Source organism: Ambystoma mexicanum, chromosome 2q (genome assembly GCF_040938575.1).
Source record: "Ambystoma mexicanum isolate Mex_15411 chromosome 2q, UKY_AmexF1_1, whole genome shotgun sequence".
Classification (NCBI taxonomy): domain Eukaryota; kingdom Metazoa; phylum Chordata; class Amphibia; order Caudata; family Ambystomatidae; genus Ambystoma; species Ambystoma mexicanum.
Window position 1 is genome coordinate 1,004,592,930 of NC_090924.1, and position 21,356 is coordinate 1,004,614,285.

The following is a 21,356-nucleotide window of genomic DNA, read 5'->3' on the forward strand; positions in this document are numbered from 1 at the left end:
TGACCGATACGCTTTTGAGATGCATTTCCCGATACGTTCTCGTTAATTTTACTTGCACTGTTGCTCTTGAATTTGGTGCAAACGATACCTACTGTATTTGCTATGTGCATGATTTTACTACTGTGATTTTTTTAAAAATGTTATTTCTCTTATACCTAGGCGCTATATCTGTCCTACTTGCTATAACCTGATTGTTATAATGCTCACCAACACTGATTCTACCATTTCTGTTTTTACAATATTACTTTTATCAATTTTGCTGTTTGCTTTTGGCCATGAAAAAAAAGTTGATAAAAAAAAAATGGAAGCCAAGTGTTTATTTCAAATACAGACTAGTAACCGTTGCTCCCTGTGCTCAGACCGTGCAATTACCATTGTATGTCAAGGTAGTTATGCAGCGTCATTTTAACAACTCATAGAAGCTTGTTCAAAATATTTTGTTTTTTTAAATGACTGATTGTGAGAGGTCTCAAATAAGTAAACAGTGGAATCGGAGGTCCGCAACAGCTGAATGACTACGGTGCCCCGAGAGAAAGAAAATGCAGCATTTCAGTAGATACTGGCAAGAGCCGGACGTTCTGTTTTACACCAGACGATTACATCAGGCCATTCAGCAGGTAGACGGAAATCACAGATGCATCTAATTGCCAGACTTCATTTTTCACTGCTGATTTCAATATCCACTTCCGGTGACTGCTGTTCTGCGGCAAGTCCAAAAATAAAATCTTCTGGCAAGATCTCTGGTGCCATTTTGGCCAACTGGTCATCATAAGAACGCAACGTCCATAGTTTCTCAAGTTCATAAATCTCACGTGTTTCTGGAAGCATGAAATGAACTACAATGTTTCCTGTATGTAGAGGGGAAAAAAGTGTCTTAGTACTTTTTACTACATACAACTTTTACAGTGAATTAAAAGCAAGATATCATGTTTAGATGAGATACAAAACAGTCACTGCTCATACGACTAAAACACTGGTTATGCTACACACGTGTGAAGTCACAAACTGATAGACAATATTTATGAGTTACCTACCAGGTTGGAAGGAGGTCAGGGTCCCAAGTCCTCGCAGGGGGCATCAGTTTGCTCGGGCTAGTGAGCTTTTAGCAGTCATTACCGGCAGAGGCCACATCTTCAGCCCAGTGCTTAATGCTATCCCCCCTCTCTCTCTATGAAAGAGAATCGGTCGTACACCTACCGCTAATGCCTGAATCCCTTACAGAAAACACCCACAGAAACAAACCAGAGTGGGCACCACACAATTTGGAAAAGGACAGAAGTCCCTGTGCTATGTTGTTGGCGGCCTTCGCTTGAGTAGAGTGCAGGTTTCAATGGACTTAGCAGCAGGTATGCCCCAGGTCATACAAAGTACGGCGCGATAGAGGGCCTGGGGGGGGGGGGGGAATTTGGCGTAGGGTGGGGCGAGATGGCGCGAAATCACAAGGGGTGGGGCAGCCAGGTGACGCCTCCCGCTCCAGCGTTGCCAGGGCAGCAGCCAGCAACATAGGGAAAGGTGTGAGGGCAACCAGCAGAGGGGCCGGGGGCGGGCCGGCCCCCCAATGGAATAACAAAAGGTTTGAGGGGTATAAGAGGGGCCCAGCAATGGTAGGAAAGCACAAACCAGGTAGGAAGCTCACCTCGCTCGGGTAAGCTTCCAGGGCCTGGAGAAGGGAAAGAGAAACGTTTTTGTTGTATCAGCCGAATTTGCGTTAGCTGTGCAGGGGAGACGTCTCTTCCGGAGGAAGAACCAGCAGAAAGCACGAACAGAAGAGAACATCACGTACCTGGTTGCTGGTCAAGAAAGTCTGCGGCGGGTCGAGGCGACGTGCCGGAGTCGAACTAAGGGACATTTCTACAGGCGTCGGAGGAGGCGAACCACGGGACCAGGCCACAGAAGAGGCGGCCCAGGAACTAATTTTCAAATCCCTGCTGTCACCGGTGAGCAGCGCAAGGCGTGAGATGCACGAAGAGCCGCGCACAGCATCAGGAGCACAAAGGGCCGGCGGAGGAGTTCCAGGACCGACTGCAGCGGGCGGCGCCGTGCAGAGTGCAGGAGGAGGGGCCAACCCGGGCAGTTTCCAGGATACGGAAACAAGGTGTTGTATCGGTCGAGGTCAACAGGAGAGCAGCAAGGAAGCGAGGAGGGGCCCGGGCACAGGCAGAGAGCTTGGGAAGCAACATTTTAAAGGGGCAGTAATGCACGTTTACACCACGGTGCCCAGGAGGGGAGGGTACCGTGCAAAACAGAAAACCCACGGGACACACAGGCTCAAACAACACCAAAAGAGGGCGAGAGACTGGAAACATAGCGCGGATACGGCAAAAGAAAAACAAAGGCAAAGGGAACAAATAAAAACACTGGTAAGGTGAGCAGAGGAAGCATACAGGCAAGAAATATGGCTGAGGAAAGAGCAAAAAGGGCAAAGGAATTGGGCGAATGGGCCAGGAAAGCCAAAAAGGAGTTTGGGGCCCAATGGGTCCTTGACATCATGCAACAGGAGGAGCGGGCAAAGGAAATGTCGCCTTTGCTAAATCGAGGAATCCAGCCGCAGCGAATCAGAGACAGCAAGAGAGGCGGCACTACCGCAAGGACAGAAGAGGGGGAGAGAAGAGCCAAGGAGAATGCAAGACCAGACGGAGGCACCTAAGAAGAAGAAAAGAATAAAAGGTACTGTAAAAAGTGGAGGAAAAATTGGAAGGCAAATTGTGAATTTATTACGCAACTGCATCTCTGGTACGGGTAAGTCGCCCAGAACCAGGGACGGGGGGGGGGGTAGAAAGCCAAAACAATACAGGGGGGGGGGGACAGGGGTATTCCACCACCGAGACAGAAAGCAGTGAAGACAAAGAGAGGGACCACCTGAAGGCATGGGTAAAATGGAAGGGGGTGGTAAGGAAAAACAAAAGGGCTCGGGGCTGGAGGGAGCAGGGACAGTACCACTAGGTACCCCGGGAAATCCGGTACCCAGCCCACAGGGGGCGCCAGCTGTACCCAGTCCGCAGGGGGGCCTGCTGGGACCCAGTCCGCAACCCAACCCACCCGTAGCACCCACAGGAGCTACACCAACGCCACAGGCAGGGAGCACCCCTCACGGGGTGGACACAACCAAGGCAGGATCGGCAGCCACAGCAGACAAGGGGGTAGGGCAAGCCATGACAAAATATGACAGGCCAACAATGGGAAAGGATGCGCAAGGAAGGGCTATGAAAACACTAGGCTGGTACATAAATGATAAAGTAAAAAACATGTGGAGAGAGGAGTTTATAGAAATTTTCTCCCTCCTAGAGTGCCAAAAGAGGGGGCTGAACGTGTCAGCAGAAGACCCGAAAGAGGATGAGAAAGGTATACTAAGGAGGGGGACAGTTGTGCAGAATTTCGATAACTGGGTAGCAGATTTCCAAATAATGTCAACCATTATATTACAAAAATATCCAGAGGGCTGGGTGGCATTGGTTGCATATCAACAAAGGGTGTTAAAAGGGTACAACGCATTTGGTGGGAATGCATAGAAGGAATAAGACCATGAGTTTAGGAAGGAAATGGACTGCTACCCTGATCTAGGGTGGGATCAAGAGAATTATAACCTGTACATATTTAACGTATTAAAAGAGAAATGGGACCACAGGCAACACAATTCAGGAAGGCAACAGAGAAAACCATACTGGCAGAATGATTATAGGAGCCATTGCAGGTACAACAACAGGAGATAAAACAACAGCTATGGGAGGTTAAGGGAACAAATCTCGGAACAGACAATATAGTGCACAGTGAAGTTGGCCGAGTAGCATGCCACCAACGGCCCGGGGGGGGGGGGGGGGGCAGGGAAAATGCCTGGATATCACTGGCATCTTCATCTCAGTGCTGGAATTTTGAAAGCGGGGTACCATGCAGATGGGGAAGAAATTGTAAATTCAGCCACAAGTGCGAAAACTGGAGCGTGGATCATAGCAGCGCCAAGTGCACCAGGGCAGCAATAGCCGGCAAGAGAAGCAATGAAAAGCGTAACTTGGGGGTGGGGCAAAAAGGGGGCCTCTCCGGTTAAGCTTGAAAAGATGGAAAAGTGGCTCCAGGTTATTCCAGAATGGGAGGTTGCCAATCTGATTAGAAAAAGTTTCCAGGAGGGCTTCACAATCCCGTTTGCAGGACAGGGATCACAAAACATTCCAAAAAACTTGAAATCCGCCATTGAAAACTGGGGGATAGTAAGCAAAAAAATAAGGAAGAAGAGCTGGGTAGGATTGGGGGGCCTTTCACATCACTGCCTTTCAAGGACTACATATGCTCTCCATTGTGGCTAGTCCCAAAGAAAGACAGGGGGGAATTCAGACTAATTCACCATCTTTCATACCCCCAGGGTGCATAGGTAAATGACGGCATCCCGCAGATAGAGGCAACTGTAGCTTACTCGGATTTCCAAGAGGCATTAGAAGTGGTCAGAAAGGCTGGAAAGGGGGCTTGGATGGCAAAGGTGGACATACAAACTGCTTTCCGACTATTACCTGTAAACAAAGTCACAGAAATGGCTGTGCATGCAATGGGAGGGCAAGTTTTTCATTGACAAATGCCTACCCATGGGATGCGCCATCTCATGCGTATATTTCGAAAAGGTAAGTTAATTCCTGCAGTGGGCACTCAAAGAGATGGGGGAAGCCAGGGTAGTACATTACCTGGATGATTTTTTATTTGTAGGACCACAAGGGTCAGGACTGTGCAAAGAGACCCTGAACAAATTCATAGAGCTGACAGGTGAATGGGGTTTCCCGCTAGCAGACGAGAAGACAATGGGCCCAACACAAAGAATACAGTTTTTGGGGATAGAAATAGACACAAGGGAGGGAGTATGTCGAATCCCGGAGGAAAAAGTGGCAGACCTTTTGAAAACAATCAATGATTTTAAGGGTAGGAACAAGGCCACAGTGAAAGAATTACAGGCATTGGCGGGAAAGCTAAACTTTACAGGAAGGGTCATACCACAAGGTAGAATTTTTCAGAGGAGCATTGAGCTGGGGATGAGAGGGGCCAAGATGGGTCATCACAGAGTCAGGATAAGAGGGGGACTCAAGAGGGACTTGGAAGTTTGGGAGGAATGTTTGAAGTCACTTAATGGATCGGTTATCTGGCGCACGCCTATCAACCAGGAGGGAAGGAGTGTTCACGGATGCAGCCGGAGGTTTCGGTTTTGGGGCAATGCTAGGAATGGAGTGGTGCGCAGAGAAATGGTCAAGTAGATGGCAGGAGGCAGCTTGGACAAACAATATCACGCTGCTGGAACTTTCTCCGATTTGGGTGGCATTATGTGTATGGGAAATGGAGCTGAATAGCAAGGAAATGGCAGTTTGGTCAGATAACATGGCAGTGGTGCAGGTATTGAACAAAGGGAGTGCATCATGCCCATGTTGGTATTGGAGCTGATGAGAGCCATCGCGCTCGAAAGTTTAAAAAACAATGTATACATAAGAGCAAGGCACATATCTGGAGAAGCAAATGTGGTGGCTGACGCCTTGTCTCGTTTTCAGTGGGACAGGTTCAGGGAGCTGAGGCCGGACGCCAAAAAGGAAAAAACGCCCACACCAAAAAAGGCATGGGTCCCACTGAAAGCACTGGAGGAGAAGGAAAGGTTAGCCACGAGGTTAACTGGAGACACCAGGAAAAGTCAAAGGCACTCGAGCGAGTCATAAAACCTGGCTATGAACGCCCTAACTTACAAAATGGGTAAGCAATACGAAAAACATGTGCAGAATGTATTGTTTGAAACAGGTGTAAAAGATGTGGGGAAGGTTACAACAACAAAGATGTGTGAATTCTTGGAAGGGGCTTTTTCTAAAGGGAAAAGGAAAAGCTGGGCAGCAGCACATTTAGCCGCTGTTGCATACAGTGCAAAAATTGCCGGGGTAACCGACCCAACGAACAGCCCGCTAATAAAGTATGCAATGAAGGGTTGGGGAAGGTTGGAAGGGAAAAGGCCTGATAGTAGGAGACCTCTGAATTTTGGGAAACTGGTGGTACTGCTAAAAACGCTGCAGGACACATGTAGCAGCGAGTATAAAACAGCCCTCTTTAGGGCAGCATTTGTACTAGCATATTACGAGGCTTTCAGAATAGGGGAACTAGTAGCCCGGAATACAGTAGCAGGGTGTCCAGTTAAAGGATCGAATGTAAAAGGATCGACGCAATAGGGCCGAAAACAAAAGGATTGAATTTTTTTTTTAATTATATATTTTTTGGGGTTTTCGTATAGGTAAAAAAAGTGGTTTTTAACCACAAAAACAGGGATTGGGGGGGACCTTTTGTTTTCGGTCCTTTTGAATCGATCCTTTGACCCTTCGATCCTTTTTAATCGATCCTTTGACCTATAACCCAGTAGCAGGGGATGGCCTGGCAAGAGGGAACGTTAGCATAGGGTCAAAAGGTATGTCCCTACTTCTGAAGAAATCTAAGACTGACCAGGCGGGAAAGGGGAGAGTGATAGAGCTAAACTGCATCAGACATAAGGACCACTGTCCCAGGTGCATCACTCAAGCATTTAGGACATCCGACCGTATGTCGGGGGTCAACTTCTAATACACAGGGACGGAAGCGCACTTAGCAGGTATCAGTTCCAGGCAGTATTGAAAAAAACAGTAGCCAAGGCAGGGTGGGATCCGGCAGAATTTTGGACCCACTCATTTAGAATAGGAGCAGCTACGCCAGCATGGGCAGGGGGCCTGGGAGCAAAAGGAGTCAAAAAAATTGGGGGATGGAGGTCAAATTGCTTCAAAAGATATGTAAGGGAGGAACTGATATGAACCTCTCTCCCCTACTCCAACAGATATGGGCCCTACAAATTGGCGTGGATCGTGGGGCACTCGTGACCCGGACAGGCTGGTGGGTCGAGGAGGTCAAGCAGGGACTCCACTTCAAGAAGACAATCACGTCCTGGTGGGGCCTCCCGGGAATGCACTGGGATGACATACACAACAGGTTGTCAGACATAATTGGTTTCAGAGACCCCCTGAATACCTGGTCATAGACCACGGGGGCAACGACATAGTCAGCGCAAACAGGGGAAGATTGCAAAGGGACATTTGTGAGTCGCTACACAGCATAGCGCACTGCTGGTGGAAAACCGAGATTTTTATGTCAGAAATAATACCACGCAGAATCTGGTACGGGGCTCATCGTAGACAGGCAATGGAAACAGCAAGGAGGAAACTGAACAAAATAGTGGAAAAATACTGCAGGAGCACAGGTCTCACAGTTTTTCCCAAAATAACCCTGATATGTTCCATCAAGACGGGGTGCACCTGTCCAACAAAGTGATAGGGTTTTTTTCAGACAACATTTTCAGGGCATTAGAGGAGCGGGGATGTAGATAGGGGTACTTTTGGGGGGAACCTGAGCGACCGCGGCAACGCCCACTCAGGTGTGGCGACACGTGTCCAGGAGCAGATGCCTGAGGGAAACAAACTTGTCAAGGAGAAGGTTGGCATCCTGGACACGGTGTGCCCAAAAGCACACATGTTGGTATATAATGTTGGTTTGTGTAACTTCTGTAGAAAATAAATGCCTACGGCCAAAAATATGTCCAACACAAAACTGTCTGTAATCATTCCTTAATAGGAGGTAGGAACCAGGAGCAAGGGGAAGCCCACACTACACAGCCTATTCCCCAGGCCCCGGGTCATACAAAGTACGGCACGATAGAGGGCCTGGGTGGTTAGGCGTAGGGTGGGGCGAGATGGTGCGAAATCACAAGGAGAGGGGCAGCCAGGTGGCGCCTCCCGCCCCAGCGTTGCCAGGGCAGCAGCCAGCAACATAGGGAAAGGTGTGAGGGCAACCAGCAGGGGGGCCGCGGGAGGGCCAGACCCCCAATGGAATAACAAATGGTTTGAGGGGTATAAGAGGGGCCATCAATGGTAGGAAAGCACAAACCAGGTAGGAAGCTTACCTCGCTCGGGTAAGCTTCCAGGGCCTGGAGAAGGGAAAGAAACATTTTCCACCCTGCATTTTTTGTAAAGAAGGAGACGAACCAAGGAGGAGCTGGAACGCCGAGTACTATCTTCGCTACACGGTAGAGGAAAGTCGTAGGCGGCACGTGTCCAGGAGCAGATGCCCGAGGGAAACAAACTTGCCAAGGAGAAGGTTGGCATCCTGGACACGGTGTGCCCAAAAGCACACATGTTGATATATAATGTTGGTTTGTGTAACTTCTGTAGAAAATAAATGCCTACGTCCAATAATTTGTCCACAACAAAACTGTCTGTAATCATTCCTTAATAGGAGGTAGGAACCAGGAGCCAGGGGAAGCCCACACTACACAGCCTAATAGATAAGTGGAGAAGGGGGGTAGTGGGAGAAGCGTGGCGGACCGGGGGAGTGCAACCAGAACGGTGATGGGCGGCAAGGAAGATAGGCCACGGGGTGGGGGTCTTTGGACAGGGCAGGCGACAGAAAAAATGGCTGTCTGGAGAGAGCGCACAGTGGGATGAAGGCTTATACCAGATAATTAAGCCTGTGTTCAATCTGTCTAATGGGATTGCGCAGCGCCTCACCCCAGGGTGCTCATACATTGTAAAGAATTTAGAGGAAAAAGAAACGTTGGCACCAAGATTAAAAAGCAGTAACAGAAGAAGGGAGGCACGGGTCATCATGCCACACAGGTAAAGGTGTATGACTCATTTCTAGGAGGAGAATGGGACAATGCTGGATGACCCTTCAAAGAGATGAAGTATTTATTTGTAATTCCCTCATAAGGAACACAGGGCTTGCAACATATCCTAGAACGGAGCATTTGAGCCATCCCAGCCCACCCTACTCTTTAGTTCTCCAACTACTTTCACCTTAGACACAGTGTATTCTAGACCAGGGCCGCATATTGCCTCCTGTGTAGGCAATTCTGAATTCCTATTCTGGAGTATGGCCCATGGAAAAACATAACACATAATCCTGGGTCAAAAAGCCACCACGATTTTACTGGTTGGAGCACATCTCTAGCCCCTCACACAGCCAAACACGGTCTGTGTTACTACATATTGCTCCTCTAAACTGCAGTCAGTTTAACTCCGAACATGCTTAAAAAAGGTCTTCTTTTCTGAACTCTCAACCTATGAACCACGCTAACAAATACACACACACACACACACACACACACACACACACGCGCGCACGCACGCACGCACACAACCTCTCTCCCAACCCCAAGGCTATCACAAAATATCAAAACATTCCTGCTCACTGTGAGGAATTCGACCATCTGCACGGTGGCCATGCACTCGCTTGGGCTTTTTTGAAATTTTAATTAAATGATGCTAATCCGCACACATTTTCTCATGCTCACCGCACAACAGACAAATGGACCCGATGACAGCCTACAGGTGCAGTCCCTCCTGTCCTGTTTAGTTGAGATACGACAGCCAGGAGTACACAAGGTCATCTCAGAAGGGTGAGGGCAAAACTTTCCTCCTGCCATGGCCAGCCTAATTAACCAACAAAGGCTCATTGGATCCACAGTGTGCTTTTGTTTAGCTCAGTAGATGGTGGCAGAGATTAACATAAGTAACATACTAATAGAGTCTATTTCAAACAGGCCCACATGGGGGCTGGCTGCAGAGGCTACCAAAAGAGACAGGAAATCCCAGCACCCTTTCATCTGCACTGTGTCAACGTGAAGCCAGCTCCCACCCTTAGCATAGATTGATAGTGAAATGTCATGTCTGGGAATGCGTGTATTACAGAAGTCATTCCCGCAGGGAGACCCCATTAAGAAGGAATGGAGAGCTCCATTGACCAGAGAGACCCTTTGTTCCACAACAAACAGGTAGATGGGTGGGACTTCGTACAACATGTTTTCAACCCTTTACCTTTTCTGTTGCAAAGCACTCTGGTTATGACCACATGCATTCAGGAGATTGTTGGTGGGGACCCAGGATTGGTTCACTAAGGTAGGCCTAGCCTGCAGGAAAGAAGAACTCTCCCCAAAACATCTCCCAGGGAACAAAGGGAGATACTGAATCCAGAGGTCCCTCAAGCAGCTTCAGAACCAGTACCCAGACGGCACAAAGCATGCCCTGCTAGGCTCTGCAGCAAGCTCCCTAGGTGGGAAGTGCCAGAGACTCTCTGAATCAACCCAAGGACAAGGCAGCTGCCTGCAACACTCCTCAGCTTCGACCCGTCTGCCTTAAAGGAGGACACAAGCCCAGTAAGGAAGCTAGGTGGAGTGCATCGACAAGCATCTACCGACCTCCACCTTAAAGGACATTTTCGAGACAGTCGAGCCCCTCTATCTGCAACTGACTGCACCGCTGACTGTTACGCCGCAGTCGCTAAAGCCGCCCGAGACAACATCAACCAGTGCTTCAGAACCGCAGACCAGCATTGAGAACGATTTCTGACACCGATTCGCCGTGTAGGCCAGCCTGTAGCCATCCGTCCGGCTTTGCTCCCCAAACTGCCTGCCGCCTGATACCCACCACTGCCTCCCGTCTTGAACTCTGTCACAGAAGCTGCAAAGCGCCCTGAAACCGACTCGACCCTGTCGAGCACCAAGAACCTCTACAGCACAAGCTACATTGTGGTTCCGACACCCTGGTCCTTCTCTGAAATCCCCTAGTGACATTTTATGACCCATTGCTCCCTTTGTGCTAAAACCAAGTATCCTTGAACTATTGTGATTAATTACTATACCGACTACCCTCCTGTAAGTATCCAGAGTACATCCCTGTTCCATCTTTGAAACGGTCTGTTCTCAGCATTTCTTTACAGGGTGGGTTGTTTTTTGTAGTGTGCTAGAAATGTCTGTTGTGATAATAGTAAAGTAGATATTTTTTTATACAACCTTGACTGGACAATTGGGTAATAATCGTATTTTCGCTGTGATGCAACTAACCAACAATCCACAACCATGCAGAGATAGGCCTGCTGTTCCGTCTGTTACAAAATTGGACAAGGAGGTTCACAATTTGCTTATTATTCCAATCTGCTCTGATCCCTTCTGGTGTACTAGAGGTGTAGGGCTGATTGATGGTTTAAAAACTGATATACATCTGTACCGCAAGAGCGAGATACCCCTGACCGGCCCATATAGTCAGAGCTTGCTCTGTAGTACTTTTTAAGACGAGATAGCTGCACCTTTAGGTGGATGGGGTGTAGGATTTCTTACTCCAACACCAATCAATAAGGACAACTCAATGGTTTGGCAAAGGGGAGTCCGTTTAATGACAAGTACAAAAAACGGGGAAACATGGAAATCAACAGCGATGCGATAGCCCGTCTCGCTTCAACTCCCAACAACTTCACGCAAACAATAACAGTTATACCCAAAATTCATCATCATTGACGTATAATACTCAAAGGTTATCATGCAATTCTATAGGTTGGAAAAGGTAACTTAAATATAGGTGGCATATCTGTATATGGTAACGGGGTGTGAGGATTGGATAAACATCATTAGGTGGGAGTCTAAGCCCTTCCCTCAAAAATGACTACAGTGGATGTCACTAAAAGTACGATGTCCCATTGGTTCTATCATCTATAGGACCCTAGATTATTTGGTCCACTAGGATTGGGTTGGCTTCAACCCCATGCATAAAACTCCACTTTAAATGGCAGCACGCAGAATGGTCAACCAAGTGCAGGATGCCCAAAGATTCACCCAGCCTCCCTTCCATCAATCAGTACTTCAGTGCTATGTGTCAATTAGTTGGCTGTGGTCGGCCACAAAACTGTAGCTTCTTGTCAGGAAAAGTTATGGTATCTTCTGTGGGAGATAGCCAGGCGTAGGTGCCTCTTCTCACTCGGCTGGTCACCGTGAATCTGCTTAGTTTTCCTTCTATTTGTGCATTTAACTCTTATTTGCCTTGCCACCTGCCTGGGCCTCCTTATCTCGATCCTCACGGGGCAGGCTGCTCTGTTCTTAAGTTTCTATTCTTCGGAGCTACTGTCCACCTCCCTTTCTTGGTCTGACCTCGACTTCCCAGGCACAGGCTGCTCTTGTTGAGTTTCGATTCAGCTATCTCGTCTTGTTTTATGAATCCTGTCCTGTTTGACCCCTAGTAACCTGAGTTAATTCTGCTTTTTGTATAAAAGTCGACTCGCACTTAGTGTGCTTTGTTGAGGTAGATATATAGGTGGCGCTTGCCGCTCTATTCTTCTACTAAGCATAGCAAGCTGCACTGTTTTCTTAGCTTCTGCTTACGGCTTAAGTTTCTTTATATTTCAACATTGTCTCTCCTCCTAAGTTCATGATGTCCTTATTCATGACGTTTTGTCTCTTTGTGTCATCTTTCGATTGTCATTTCTTTCATTTGTGCGTCTGTCCATGCCCTTGTGACGTCACCATTCATCTTCAATTAAGGCCTGTTGAGTTTCTTCTGGGACAGAGTTTAAGCAATCTTCATTTCGTGTCATTTGCTGGTAGGGTTTTCTCAATGGATACCTTACTACCCATGGTTGTCTGGTTATTGGCACTTCAATAGGTATTGCTCTTCTGATGGGCTCTGGGCAGAGCCCTAATGCGGCTCTCTGCTGTTTATTTGCTCATCATACGTCACATCTCGTTGTGAACGTTCCTGGCACTTCAAAATGGGTGGCTGGAGTGCAGGCTATATTTGGGACCTCCCCTACACTGCCCCCGCTGGTCGGTTCATCAATCACTTCCACTTCCTCTTTTGGATTCATCTTACTTGGTTCTTCTGTATCCATTTCTTTTTTGTCTTCTGGGTTTGTACATGATGGTTTGAAGGAATGTCTCTTTGAAGTCCATATTTTTAACACTCCTTTCAGGCTTCCTGCTGTTTTTACATATTCGTCTTTGTTCCAGGTCATTAGCGGACATTGTACATTTGGGCTACAATAGATCAATTTTCCTTCATAATTTCTGTGTTTCCTGGGGTAAAGAGACTTCGTACCCTCTGGCGCATGCTCGCTTGCCTTCACAAAGTCTCTTATTTCATCGTCAGTTAGATCTCTGGGCTTCCATCTAGATCTCTGGGCTTCCATCCGGGTTTGGCATCAACCATGATCTTCATCCGTATGGCTTTCTTCGCAGTTTTCTGGCATTGCGAGATTATTATCTTGATAACGCAAAATCCTAGTAATATCATTACTAGCAGGGCTCCCAAGAACGTGAATTCATCTGCCATCCATTGTGGAATCCATGAAAACTGTGATCCAAACCAGCTGTCATCATCAACTTCGTCGGTTTCATTGATCATCTGGTTCTGCAGGTTTGTCAGCATACCTATAGCTTCTGTTAAAGTTCAATTTTCCTTGTCGTGAGAAGGTATAAATGTGCAACAGGATTCTCCAATTGTTGCAGAAACTCCTCCATCCATAGCTGTGATCATGTCAAGTACATATCTGTTCTGGAGAGTCATCAGTCGGATGGCTCTTGGCTCTTCCTTGATCGCATTGAATCCTTTTATTGTCGAGTTGATGGATGGCAATAACTCCCATCTGGTTATGTGCAACCACATAGTATTTGCTCCAACTTGGACTCTTGGCATGAGGATTGTCACGAACACTGATGAGGTGAGGCTGAACAGCCTGTGTTCATATGGGATTGCATGAAATGCTTCTTCTGATTTGGCAGAGAAATAATGTTCTCTTCACTCGAGTTGTCAGTTCCACAGATCTCTTCTTCCTCAGGTGAGCATCTGCTTTCGGGCAGCTATTAATATTCAGGTGATTTTTCGGGAATCACTAGTGCTGGAACGTGGATGTTCACCATTGTGCATATGCCTCCCCTGTTTTTCAGCAGTCTGATGTATGCTTTGGATCCCTATGCCCAATAATGATCCACGATTACTGCAGTCCCACGAGTCATTCCTGGAGCTTCAAAAATTTGTCTGCAGTTCCGATTTTCTGCCATTTTCCTTGTGCCATTGTTCCTGAAACACAATTTCGGCCTTTCTAGTGGCACTATCTGCAAGGGTCCTCTGTCCTCGACCCATGTCAGTAATTTTGTGAGCTTTGGCCACAGTGGTTTGCACAGTCTGAGTTTTCTATTGCTTCCTTGCAGGCTCCAAGGACCATCCATGCTCGGCAGATCACTACTCCTCCTTCCCATCCGTTTGGTGAAAGCACTGTTCCCCAAATCTGCATTTGTCCTCCGTTTTTCCAAATTTGAGCTTCTTCTGGAGTTTTTCCTTGGACGTTCAGTCTTGGGTTTATTTCCCATCTTATCCCTGCTCCTTTAACTTCAAGTTCTCGTACCTGATCACAGAATTCCTAGTGTGGGCTCCATTTCTCGTCTTAATGTCCTAAACATAATCGTCTTCATCGGGATAATCTGTTTCAGTTGCCCATATCAATGAGGCATCACTTCCCATGAACTGGCCTCTGGTGTTGCACATTGCTACGTGTGACAGACAATGTGCTGTCGGGACATAGATTTCTACAGCCACGAAGATCTTGGATTTCCCCATGCTGTACGATAGAAGTGCACAAACAAAGCATTCTCCTTCTGAATTTCGTCTTCCAACTTCTTTCATTTACTGGTATCAAATGTTGTTCCCTAGATGTGTTGTGCTGTCCAGGTAATCGTTTAGTTCATTATTATCTTCATGTAAGCTTCTCTCGATTCTTGATGTTTTCCTGTAGTTTGCGATAACTACATCTCTAAATGCCTCTGTATGGCTTTTTCTTGCCGGGGGGTTCTCGGGTATCCTGGCCCATGGTGCAGGCTTCTTCATCTGTGCCATTTGAGTGGGCAAGAGTCTGGCAGCTCTTTCCTGGTCCTCATGCATCTTTTCTCTGCTGCGTGCAAGTGCGTATGCCAACCAGCCTAACACTGGTCCGGTATATGGTCGTATTGTAGGCCTGGTACTTGTCCCTTGTGTTGGAATATGCGTGCTGGGTAATACAGTCTCTGTCGTTTTGTTCTTCAGTTCCTCTTGTCATTTTATAGCTCTGGCTATGTGTGGAAATAGAAAGTCTACTAACATCTGTGTCCTTACGGAGAGTTTTTCTGCGGCTGCTTCTATTTTCTTAACGGCTTCTGACAAGGCTGCTTCTGTTGGCCTTCCTCTTAATTCTTCTCGCTTTTTCTCACTATCTCCTGTGAAAGGTTTTGTGGTAGGCAGTCTCATCTTCTCTGCTGCTTTGGTTTGAGGTTCGCTGGTCATTGTCGCTAGGCCTGGTTCGTGTGCATTCAGTGTGTGTCTGCGCGTATAGTTGTCAGTACTTTTTCTTCATTCTTCTCGTGCCGTCCCTGTCTCCGGATTTCCTGTTCATTCGTTACCATAAATGTGTGTATATCACTATTAATTACGTTCATTTACTTTACCATCAGATCTCCTAGGGACTGGAATGACTACATAAGGTCTGGGTGCTCTTGTGGGTTTCATGCGTGTATCATCAGGTGGGTGCACTGAAATCGGAACGCTTCGAGCACCAATAAAAATGCAGTTCTGATTATTAATGACAGTAAAATAATGAATACAATGCATAAATACATTATAGTTCGATATGTAAGGCGTCAGCATTTTCTTCCAGAGAAGCCAAAGTGCCTCTTTGCTTGTGGGAGGACCAGGTTACTGCTCTGGGCCCCCATCTCGATAATTCGCCAAAATGTCAATGTTATTGTTTCCCCACTCACTATCATTCTTCGAGTTCTGTGTCAAAAAAGCGTCAGGTGCTTCACAAGTGTCCCCCCTCTTGCGAGTGTCGATTGTCTCTTAATACAGGATACAGTTTCTTTGCTAAACTTATGGAAAAAAATAGATAAAAATAACACTTCGATGAGTCACCTTTACTGTGCATGTTCAAAGTATGTGAGTTCCCAGTCCACCCCCCGAATCTGTTTCAGTCCTGAGGATATTTTGGACACTGGTCAGTATGAAGAAATAGGGAAAAAATTACAACAAATATAACAAGTAAGATTCTTGACTCTGCTCCCTCGATCTGTCCCGCGGCGAAAGCCTCTTCAGAATCTAGTCAGATAATCTCTCTGATGGTTGGAAAGTTCTACTTGGAGTATTATTCCATGCAGGAGCATTCCCATCTGTGCGATATTGGCTGGATCTCCGATGAAGGTGAGGACGTCAACCTCGATAGGCCTCCCCACCAATTCCGGAAAGTCAGTAACTAGGCGAAAAAGGACATTGTGCACCAATCTACTGTCTTCTGGTGACAGGGACATTTGTCCTGTCTTTGTTGAGATTCAGGATTATACGTTCTTTCCTTGACGTAAACAATGTTTGCACTGTCCGGTCGCGTGGAGCGCGACCAATATAACGATCTTATTTAAAAGATGGCTTAAATGTTCAGTGTTTGCTGGATCTCGAAGGAATGTTAAAGTATCAGTTCTCCCGACAACAGATGGACAGTCTTCGATTATGTGACAGAAAAGTGTATTGATGAGTCCATCTATTTCCGCCTGTGGTGGAAGCATTTGTTTCCTTCTCATTGTACTCCGGGAGTACGATAAATTGTTCAGCAATGACAGTAAGCAGTTGGCTTATTTTTTCATTTTCAGGATCATGGAGAAAGTCTGACACTGGTGAGCCTCCCTACCAGTGACGGGTAAGATCTTAACACTAGGTTGAAATATATAACCGCGTCCTTTGTGATGTCTCTACTGTGGAACACCATAAGTGCTTCCAAACAAAGTCTCGGTTTTGGATGAATCGGGATGCTGTATCTGTTTCCAATGTCCATATCCTTGATCAAAGTTTGTCATATTTTTCTCCTCACGGCTTGAGAGTGTCTTAATTCAAAAGTTTAAGTCAACAAAACATGTTGTGGCTTATATGCGCATTTTTCTTCTTCACCCTGCAACTGGGATGCACAGATTGTCCATTTTTATGTCCGTATCCCCTTTTTCGCTTAGAGGAAGTGTCCAGGTTAAGCCACAACTTGCAAACATTCTTTGTCTTTACTTTGCTGGTCGTGCGTCCTACCTCGTCATGGATCTCGTCTGCACGTGCTGTGGTTCTTCCCAGCTGTCTGTATTCTCTTTGCGATGGGGTTCAGGCAGGGGGGTTCCTCCGATGTATGACTTGATATCACCTAGGAAGATCCAAGCTCTTCTTCCTTGCAGCTTGACTGCGGATGGAGTGACGTCTTCAATCTGTGAATGGTCCGTTGAACCTTGGCTCGTCCCACTTTTTCCTTGTGTGACTACGTCCAAGACTGCGTCCCTAGGGAAGACGAGAGGACACGTAGCCCTTAAGCTGAGTCTGGTGTAGTGTCTCCTGTGTTCTGTGCTGCCCTACACCCTTTTTGTTGTTGCTACAGCTGGTCTGAAATTACAGTAAGGCAAGATGTCATATAGTTCAGATAATTTTTCATTTCAGATCCTAGAACCTCTGTCGACTGGGTGTCACATTTAGCTCTATCTTGGGGCGTGAGGGGAGTTCTGATTCTTCTTCCTGTGGCTATCTCGTGTGGCGTAAGATGATGGTCAGAGCCAGGTTGGTTCCGAAGAGCATACACTGCGAGTGGAAGGCAGTGCAACCATCCGCTCTTTAGAGTAAGCTTCAACATGGCTATCCTTTCCTTTAACAAGCCGTTGAGCCTCTCACAGATCCCATTACCTTCTGGATGATACACCGACAAGAATTTGTGCTTTATACCAAGCAGAAAGCTAATCTGCATTTACAAAATGTGCCCCATTATCTGATATCACTTTACACACCCCCCCCCCACCTGGGGAACACTTCCCTCACTAAGAATTCGGCTGCACAAGTAGAGTTTGGGTGTGTACATGGACCTGCTTCTATCCATCTACAGAATAATAATAATAATAATAATAGCCGGTCAAGTGGCACAGCGAGTAGAGCGCTCGCTTTGACACCCGTGCAGAGCCTGTTAACGCAGGTTTGAATCCCGGCGGGGCCAAACTCAGCCTTTCATCCTTCCGAGGTCGATAAATGAGCACCACACACCGTGGGTAATAATAAGCAGCGCTCGGATACCTGAGGGTTTGTAGCGCTATATAAAAGCCTAATTATTATTATTATTATTAATGTGTGCCCAGCGGTGAATTGCTGGCAGATTATGCAGTTCCCCACAAAGAATGCAACATACTCAACTAAATTCAGTGTGTGTACCAGTCTTCCGCAAGCTTTGCTGCTAAATTCTCTTTTGTCATGTGCGACGGGTAATGCAACTGTTCCAGCGCTATTTTTAGTAGGGCTACAGGCATTACTGGTTTACCAGTGCGGTCTTGTCGCCACAAGCTGTCAGAGGGGTTTAAAGAACACCCTCGATGTTTCCACAAGTTTTTCTCTTCCTGTGGTGCCTGCCCTTGGAGCTCCATTAGTTGCGTTTGCCCAAGATCGTCATAGGCTTCCAATGTGGTTCGTGCTACCATCATCCTTTCATGGGTGCACGCCACTTCCACTTCCATAACCGTCTCATTTTTGGACGCCATACGCTTGGCTTCCGTGTCTGCTGCATGATTTCCACGTGAGACAAAATCTGTCCCTTTCGATTGAGTGGCGCATTTTACGACCGCTATGCCCACTGGGAACTGTAGTGCCTTTATCAGCCTGTCCAATAAGGCTGGGTGCTGCACTGGAGTGCCGTCCGCTCGGAGGTAGCCCCTCCTTTTCCAGCACGCTAAGCCTGCATGCACTGTTGACGTCACATAGGCGGAGTCACTATACACTGTTACTTCCTCATCTGCGTGATTCTCAATGGCGAGTATCAACACTGATAATTCTGCAGCCTGTGCCGAGTAGTGAGATGGTATTCGCGCACTAACAAGTACTTGAAATTCTCCATTGCTATGTGTTTCATCACAGCGACGCCTGTGTATCTTTGCCCATCACTTTGGTTGATCCTCGAAGACCCGTCAATAAAGACAATCTCTCCTGCTGCCAAGGCATTTTCCTTTAGTCTGGAGATTTCATCATAGAATTCTTCATAATTCCTGCAGTCATGCATCGGCTCTCCTTCAGTGACCGGCTCTGCTATAAACATAGCGGGGTTCACTATCTTACATCGTACTATTTTAATCGATGAGTTTGATATGATCACTTCATAGGCAGAAGCTCTCTGAGATGTCAGTGTGCCTTTTGGTTTCTCTAAAATGGCAAATAAAGAGTGCTCGACGTATAATGTCATGGAACATCCCATTAAAATGGTTGTCGCTTTCTCTAAGGCGAACGCTGCGGCAGCTAAACTTTGTTAGCATGGGAAGTGGCCTTTCATTACTGGGTCCAGGTTCAAGGGTTTGTACCCCAGCGAGGTTCTTTGGGCGAGCACTGGCATCATAACGCTACCATCTGTGTGCGAAAACAGGTAAAATTCCTCTGTATAATTGGGAATTCCGAGAACTGGAGCTGTGCAAATCTCTTAAGTTCAGTAAACCCTTTCTATATTGTCTCAGACCATTCAATCTTTTCCTTTGTCACCTGGGCCTTCTTTAGAGCCTGACGTAAAGGCTTAGTATAAGAGCTGTAATCGAATACCCATGCCCTAAAATAGTTTCACAGGCCCAAAAAGCTCTGCATTCGCTTTATCGCGTGTGGCTTAGCTGTGTTCAATATGGCTTCAGCCCTTTCTGGGGTCATCTTCTTGCCTTCATGTGAGATTAACCAGACTATGTACAGCACTTCCTGTTGACAATATTGTAACTTTTCCTTGTCAACCTTATAACCTTTCTCAGCCAGTAGCTGAACAGAATCGTGCCTGCATTGCACTTCTGTGGTGCTGCAGATTAGGATGTCATCCAAGTACTGCAAGACGGTACTTTCTAATGCAATATTGCTTAAGTCCATCTGCAGGACTCTGTTGAAAGTAGACAGAGAATCACAGTACCCCTGTGGCAGCCTCGTGCTTTTCAAGATGCATTTGTCTGAACGAGAATGATGTCAGATCTTGCGAGTCACGGTGCAACGGGATTGAGAAAAAGGCATTTTACAAGTCAATCACCATGAAATATTTTGCCTCGACGGGTATATTACATAGAATTGTAGATGGGTTAGGGACTAAAGGGAACTCGGCTTCAACAATATCGTTTATTGCTCGTAAATTCTGAATTAAACGCCAAGACCCCCCCTTTAATTGCTTGACAGGATAAACTGCCGTATTACATGGTGACTCGGACGTCACTAAGATGCCCTGGTCCATCATAGCAGAAATTGTCTTAAAAATCCCTTCATCTGCCTCTCTGGACATGGGATATTGTCGGACTCTTGGTAAAATTGCTCCTGGTTTTAGTTTGATTTTCACTTCTCCCACCCCCTTCAAGAGGCCTACGTCATAAGGTCCTGTAGTCCAAACTGAGACAGGCACTTTAGCTATATCATCATCAAAACACTCCGGACGCTTTAGCGCCAACATTACTCTCTGAGCAACTTCCTTTTTGATAATTTTTACCCAAAAGATGAGACTCACTTCCAACCTTGTCTCTTCCGTGTCCGATTGTTCTTCAAACAGATCGTCATCGGTGATGTCAGTCACTCGATACCCTTCTTCAATGGCGATAATCGCGCACCTTTGTCTGCCTTCATCATCGTACCCATCAACCAATGCTACTTTCCCTCGTACTGCTGCTGTGTGCATCATCAAGGGAAATGCTTGTCCCTCCTCCTCATGCAGAGGTATTTGTGGTCTAAATAAAAACTCATCAGGGGTTCTCATGGTTCTGTCTGCAAGGCCTGGCAATCCTGCCATAAGCACACACATGCCATATGTGAAAACCTCTGGCTCCAATGGTATGGCCCTCATGGCTATGTGTCCTGAGTATGCTCTAATAATTTTGCATACATTTCAATAGTGCATTCCTGGAGTGGAGCATACTATGCCATCCTCCATGAACGAAATTGTCATGTTCAACTTTGTCATTAAGTCTCGACCCAAAATGTTTACTGGGGTCTGACGTGAATATCATAAAAGGTACATTCATTTCGCACTCTCCTATGGAGACTGGGAGTGCGTCTGTAAAGGGAACTCGACTGTGAGCTCATGTAAAACTCTTATCTATGGCCTCGCCGGACAAGGAAAACTTTCCTTCACGTATGCACGAGCATGTTGCACCCGTGTCCACTAGGAAGGAATATTCTTTGCCCCCTATAACATCCACCCTAGGTTCCCTATGTGGGTCTGGTGTCACTGATAGGATAGAGCACATCAGGGTTCCCAGTGAGCTGTCCTAGTTTATATATAAAGGTTTGGCCCACTGTGCACTTGGGGATTTTCCCCATTCCTAGTGTTGCTTCCCCTTCCAGGGTCTGAGCCTGCCCTGTGCTCATCGTGTGTGACACTTGCAACGGTGCCTATTGGGATTGACCTTGTGAAAAATTCCCCATGTTTTGTGGTTGCACTCCTGGTGCTTGTTGCTGCACGTGTGATTCTGTGCTACGCCCTGTTGTAAGGGTGCAGGTGGATTTGCCATGTCTGCTCCCATTCCTTGGCCACTCTGCAGCATG

At 46.8% G+C, this 21,356-nt stretch overlaps 1 protein-coding gene across 1 annotated transcript in view; it reads right to left on the minus strand.

Moving 5' to 3' along the window:
* Positions 1-302: 302 nt before the first annotated feature.
* The window catches only part of MALSU1 (mitochondrial assembly of ribosomal large subunit 1), a 155,659-nt gene continuing 134,605 nt past the window's right edge, over positions 303-21,356 (minus strand). The window contains exon 4 of the mRNA XM_069648325.1: positions 303-848. Coding sequence (XP_069504426.1) covers positions 655-848 — 194 coding nt within the window. The 3' untranslated portion in view covers positions 303-654. The remainder of the gene's footprint in view (positions 849-21,356) is intronic.